At 34.1% G+C, this 6,441-nt stretch overlaps 1 protein-coding gene across 1 annotated transcript; it reads left to right on the forward strand.

The window, feature by feature from the left end:
- Window positions 1–255: 255 nt before the first annotated feature.
- LOC122055599 (probable ADP-ribosylation factor GTPase-activating protein AGD8) lies at window positions 256–5,898 on the forward strand. The gene is made up of 7 exons (XM_042617109.1): window positions 256–412; window positions 575–693; window positions 3,335–3,761; window positions 3,948–4,208; window positions 4,547–4,669; window positions 5,205–5,303; window positions 5,518–5,898. Exons 1-7 carry the CDS (start codon window positions 344–346, stop codon window positions 5,623–5,625), a joined length of 1,206 nt encoding a protein of 401 aa, XP_042473043.1. The 5' UTR covers window positions 256–343; the 3' UTR covers window positions 5,626–5,898.
- The last annotated feature ends 543 nt before the right edge of the window (window positions 5,899–6,441 follow it).

The raw sequence follows: 6,441 nt of genomic DNA on the forward strand, positions 1-6,441 counted from the left end.
TTTGCATCGTTTTCATTTTCATTTTCTGGAAAACGCGCGTTTTCTAGAAAACAGAAAATGACTTTTTGTCATTCTCTGTTTTTCTAGAAAATGATAGTCAATTTTTTAAAAAACGCGCATGAAAAACACAAATCAAACATCATTTTTTAAAAAATACGTATTTTTTAAAAAATTAAAATGAAAAATACGCGTACCAAAAGCCCCCTAAAAATTTCCAAAAACAAACCGATCAGCCGGTTCGTTTCCCTTCCCCCCTCTCTCTCTCTCTCCCTTTCCCCCTTCATTTCCTCTCTCTAAATTAGGGGGAGATTTGAACGGAAACCGTTCCTGCACTCCCTCGCCGATGGCTTCCGATGGATTTGCCGACAGGAACAATGTGTTTAGGAAGCTCAAATCGAAGCCCGAGAACAAGGTACGCCTGTCCTTTCTCTATCCTCGCCGTTGATTCCCTTACGTCGCGTTTTATATCGATTTCCTTGCGATTCTGATCGGAAACCGAACGGAACCGGCAGGATCTCTACCTAAGGCTCCAGATCTCGTTGACTCTGATACGTGGTTATATTTGTTTCACTAGATGTGTTTTGATTGCAACGCGAAGAACCCGACGTGGGCGTCGGTGACGTACGGAATCTTTCTCTGCCTCGACTGCTCCGCCATTCACCGCAGTCTCGGCGTGCACATCAGCTTCGTGAGGTATGGAGACGAATTCGCTGTTGTATTTTTGTTACGAAGGAACAGGCTTGATCTGTTGGTTTTACGCTATTTGAATTTTAGATCGGTGTCGTATAGGATTAAAACCATCTCATAATGTGATAGTACTAATTTACTTTCTTCTTCTTCTTCTTCTTCATCGTCGTCATCATCATCAAATGATGCTACTCCTAACTATGATAGGTCATATGACTAGCTTGATCTGTTGTTTTCACGTGTTGCACATTGATTTGTAAAATATGATAGGTCATATTTTGGTCTTATAATTTTTTTTTTTTCTTTTTTAGCTTAACAAATACAGGATGATCACATGACATGGATGCCAAACTTGGTTGATCCCAATATAGATTGGTCAAGTTGGATTGGGACTGGCAAGAGCCGATTTGATTTTGGCCGATATCTTGGGACATGTGTCTGAGGGTTTTCATAAAATGAAATCATGGTCAGGATTTGCAAGATTTCAATGTAAATTGATTGAATCAATGAGATTTTTTTTTTTTTTTTTGCTTCTCAAAATCAGCCTATTTATCTCTGAGATCTTGTTTTGGGAACAAGAAAAGAAAGAGGAGAACCAGGGATGTACCTTCAATTTCATTGATTCACATCTGAGAAGAAAAGAAGATCCACCTTTGATAGAAGAGGAAGCGAAGGAAGAGAAGGTTTAGTTTTTGGTCTCCAGATGAGAGGGAGTACCCAGGAGAAGACATTCTAGCTTTGATCAGGGGAAGAAGGGCAATGGATTCATGTGTTCACCAGGAGGAAGACACTCTGGTTTCCACTTGGATGAGGGAGGAATTCTTCATTATGAGGGCTTTGCGAAAAGTGACGTGATAGAGTTTAGCAGTTAAAAATTGTAGTAATTTGTAATCTGTAATACTAATTTAATTATTCACTAATAATTAATATTATACTCTTTCAGTAATGAACTCTAATAATTGAAAAGATAATAAAATACTGTAATAATATATTATTACAACAATTTAATTAACAGGTAATAATTTAATAGTGTTAGGCTAGTTGCTAGGTAAAATACTATTAGTTGTTAGGTAAAATGCTAAATAGTATTAGTTATTAGATAATAACAAGATTGAGTGCTAATAATGTGTACACATGTAACATATTATCAAGTACAGTATAATTTTTTTTTACATATTACATATTAACTATTTGACTAACAATAGTTATTAATAGTGTTCTAAAAAATACTAACTATTTGACTAACATAGTAACATATTTGACTAAAAAATAAATTTGTTATTAATAAGTAATAAATTTGATAATAGGTAAATGGTGTGATAAAATATTCGACTAACAATACTAATATCAATATTATTTTAGTGTTCTAAAAATAATCACATTAAATAAATTTAGTCGGTACATAATTATAAATAAATAAGTCTGTGGTTATTCAATAAAATTTAGTTGAATAATGTTAGAAATCATAATATCATTTTATTGTATAATTAGGTACCGATTAATGTTTAATTAGTTTTAATAAAAAGAATTAAAGGGTTTATTTGATTAATACTAGAAATAATAATTTCATTATTTTACAATTACTATTGACAATAATTGAAAATAAATAATAAATCAGTTAATTTTTTATATGATTGATACCTAAGTTTTTGGTATGTGATACTGATCTCAATTTTGGCAATCATTTCTTCAATTCCTAGTTTTCCTCTCTATTTCAACCACACTTAGGTTCTTTTATTGATGATATCTTCATTGGATTTTCATTTGCTTGTATTGGTATTTGTATCCATGCAACTTAATTTTTCTATCGTTTTTTAATAGTTACTCAATGATATATATTCATTTTCAGTTTTACTTATAATCTTTCTTTCTAAAGTTTTGCTTCCATTTTTAATCTATTTGCACCTTGATCAATTACCACAATATTATTTACAATTAACATACACTGAGAGATTTAATTTGAATTTAATTGAAAATTCAATCTGTTGCTGTAGATAGAGACCGAGTGCAGACATTTAATGTTAAACTTAAGGTCGTAATTGAACTGGACATTCATGAGTAACATTTTACTGTATCTAAATAAATCAATGTTGTTAGTTGAACTTGATAAAAAGTTCAAGCTTGATAAGAATTTCAATAAAAAAGAAGGAACCAGCTTGATATAGAAAATAAACAAATTTCAACACACACAAGTTCGGCTTAGCTCATTTTCGCTCCTAGTTAAAGATGAAGTCTAGTTATTGAGAATTATTAGTTATGCTCCAGTAACTCTAAAATCAGTAACAATCATGCCCTGTTGATATAATTACTATATTTTTTTTCTTCTAAATTCCACCATAACAACTATCTTGGGTTTCTTTGATATATTATATCTAATTTTTTTGATTTGGTTATTTTGACGCGTGATGCTTATAATTCTTGTAAACACGATGAAATTTGCCTCTATGTACAAGGTTCCAAGAATTTGCTTTCCCCCCTTTACTTTCTGCCTTCAATTGTTTGGGGCATGATGGTGTGGGCACTTGTATATCCATTCATCGTGGGCAAAATATGTTACTATGTCTTTGAACGTTTCTGTTAAGTGATGTGTGGATTATTTAAAATATGAATGTATGAAATTTTATATAGTTTCAATGATCATGAATAGATCTACAAACTTGGACTCTTGGGCTCCTGATCAACTGAAGATGATGACTTTTGGAGGCAACAACCGTGCACAAATTTTCTTTAAACAGCATGGTTGGACAGATGATGGCAAGATTGAAGCCAAATATACATCAAGAGCAGCTGAATTGTATCAGCAGTTGCTTTCAAAGGAGGTTGCTAAGAGCTCTGCTGAGGATACTAGTTTACCTTCTTTGCCTGTTAAAGCATCTCAGAAACTAAATGCCTTGAATGGACTTCCTGAACTTAACCTTGTAGATTCACAGAATAAGGCTACAGACCAAACAATTGAACCTGAAATTCCTTGCTCACCTAAAGCTCCAATCCGTTCTGCTGTTATTAGTTCTATCAAGAAGCCCATTAGTGCAAAGAAGACTGGGGGTCTTGGTGTACGGAAGCTTACAACGAAGGTAAACATTTACCTCAATCCTTTAGTTGACCAATAACTTCTCTAATATTCATCCTTGCCGTGAGTATTGGTCTTACTTTAATTTTGCTTATTCCTTTGTTTTTTTAATAAGAATTGTCAATTATTCCATCTTTACTCTGCATGAGATTCCACTGTAGTTGAAACATGCTTTTGGGGTTGATTGCAGCCAAATGAAAATCTTTATGACCAAAAGCCTGAAGAACCTGCACCTGTATCTGCACCAGTCTCTGCTAATTCGAGGACAAGTGGTCAGTCATTTCCCTCTCGGTTTGAATATGTGGAGAAGAACACACTTTCTTCTGAGAGCAGTTCTAGTGACCCTCAAGTTCTGAGTCATGTAACTCCACCAAAATCTTCTAGTTTCTTTGAAGATTATGGAATGGGCAGTGGATTTCAGAATAAATCTACCTCATCATCAAATGTCCAGGTATTATGGTTGCGACTTTATTCACTTGCTTTGGTTGAATGGAATCTATTCAATCTTGTCTTGGTAGTATTTGTGAATTCTATAATTTATTTAAGGGTTACTTATTTCTTAATATGGAAGGGAGGGAAATTGCTCGTTGATATACCAGACAATGAATATGTTTATAATGTAGAATAAGGAGTTTGAACAAGCAATATATGAATTCTTTAAAGAGATTAGCTATTAGAATTCCAATATAGAATGTTCACCATCTTTTCTCAATTTCTAGATTCAAGTGTATGCTGATATTTACTCAACATCTTGCTTATGAAGCTTGCTTTAATTATCATGTTGATCAGATTGAAGAAAGTGATGTGGCAAGGCAGAAATTCTCAAATGCAAAATCAATATCATCAGCCCAATACTTCGGTGATCAAAGCAAAGCTAACAATGAGGCTCAAATTTCCCTGGAGAAGTTCTCGGTATGTTACTTCATTATCATCTAAAAACAGCATTTATATCACTAAGGGATGCTAAGTGGATCATAAAAATGATTTCTTGCACTTGTTCAATTTTATGCTGTTGGCATAAAATTGAAAACCACCTAAATCCTTAGGACATTATGGTTGCTCCCAGAGTCAATTAAATCTTCATGTCTCTGACCTACAGAATTCTTTTAGGCAGTTGATTTAATAGTGCTTTGTTTTTCATTGATTCCGGATGCCTTGTTACTGATTTTCGGTACTGTCCATCAGATTTCTGAGATGTTTGGGAATCAAGATTTGACTTACATTTCTCTCTCTGCGTATTGTGAAAAGTAATATGATTTAGAGACCCTTTCTCTTAATGTACGCAGTCCGGCAAATAGCTAGCATCTAAAATTTGGTACTGTCTCCCTTAATGTCTTAATCATTGATTTTTCTTAGTTATTATGCCCACAAATCTAATCCTTAATACGGTTAGTTTAAGCATTATAAGCTTACAATCACTCTCATTTGGTTTATTTGCTTTGTATAGGGGTCTGCATCCATTTCTAGCGCTGATCTGTTTGGTCGTGCAAATAATTCTACAGCTGACCTGACTGCTTCAGATCTCATTAACAGAATCTCATTCCAGGTACTTTCTTGATAATGTTTGAGAGTATTATAAGTTGATTCAGCTCGCAAGGAACCATCAAGTTTCATATTGCCTTATATATTTCTTCTACAATCCTAACCATCCTCTTCATTTCACTGATGATAATCTCCACAATATAATGTCAAAATTTTCATAGTTGTGTTTTAACCAAATAAGCTTTTTTTTTTTTTTCACTATGGATTTGCTTCTCTAGGCATCACAAGATATAACCTCTCTCAAGAGCATTGCCGGTGAGACAGGGAAGAAGTTGACATGTTTAGCTTCGGGTCTCATCAACGACTTCCAGAACAGGATCCTTTGAGGTAACACATCGACCTACAGTCCAACGTTAGCAGATTCGCTGTGTTTGGCATAGAAATTCCCCAAAGCAATCTTTGCATTTTTTTTTTCTTATTCTTCTTACCCGAATCATATAAATAAACTTGGATAGTTTTTCAAACTGCTCTCGATGTATTTGGAGCTGGTTAACATATAGCACAACCATCTTGAACAGAACCATGTATATCTGCTGATCGCTGAACGTTTACTTGTGAACTCGGCAAAACAGATACCTGAAGAAGTTGATTTGTTTCAACTAATTGTGTAATGATTCAACAATGCAGATTTTGGCAAAAAAAAAAAGAGCAAATTTTTCAGGGAAAAGGAATAATACTTGCCATTTTGGTGCAATTCGATACATGATCATTACTCATCTTCTAATACAATTGTTCACATAGGTATTTGCCTTTGCCCAGCTATGTAGTTTGGGTCACCTATCTTAACCTTGGCGAAGTTTTTGAATGTGAATTTGTTGGTTCAGTCAGTTAGTGACTTTCAACCAACCCTTTCCGCGAACTTAACAAACATTTTCCCGTCTGACCAACCATTTCACAAGCACAATACAATATGGTACCTGTACCAGCTCCAAACTTACTCTTCTTCCAAATAATTTTTTTTTTTTTTAAAAAAAAAACAGGTTGGTCAGTTTGAAGAACTCCTGCTCTGTTTCCAGAGTCCTGATTGCTTATGACAGCAAGGAGAATGAGCAGAATAAGTAGAGGTCATGTGAGCTGTTTATTCACAACGATGCTCAATACAACTAGTTAATGATTAAGTATTACGATGATGATACCCAATA

The sequence above is a fragment of the Zingiber officinale genome, chromosome 1B, assembly GCF_018446385.1.
Source record: "Zingiber officinale cultivar Zhangliang chromosome 1B, Zo_v1.1, whole genome shotgun sequence".
Classification (NCBI taxonomy): domain Eukaryota; kingdom Viridiplantae; phylum Streptophyta; class Magnoliopsida; order Zingiberales; family Zingiberaceae; genus Zingiber; species Zingiber officinale.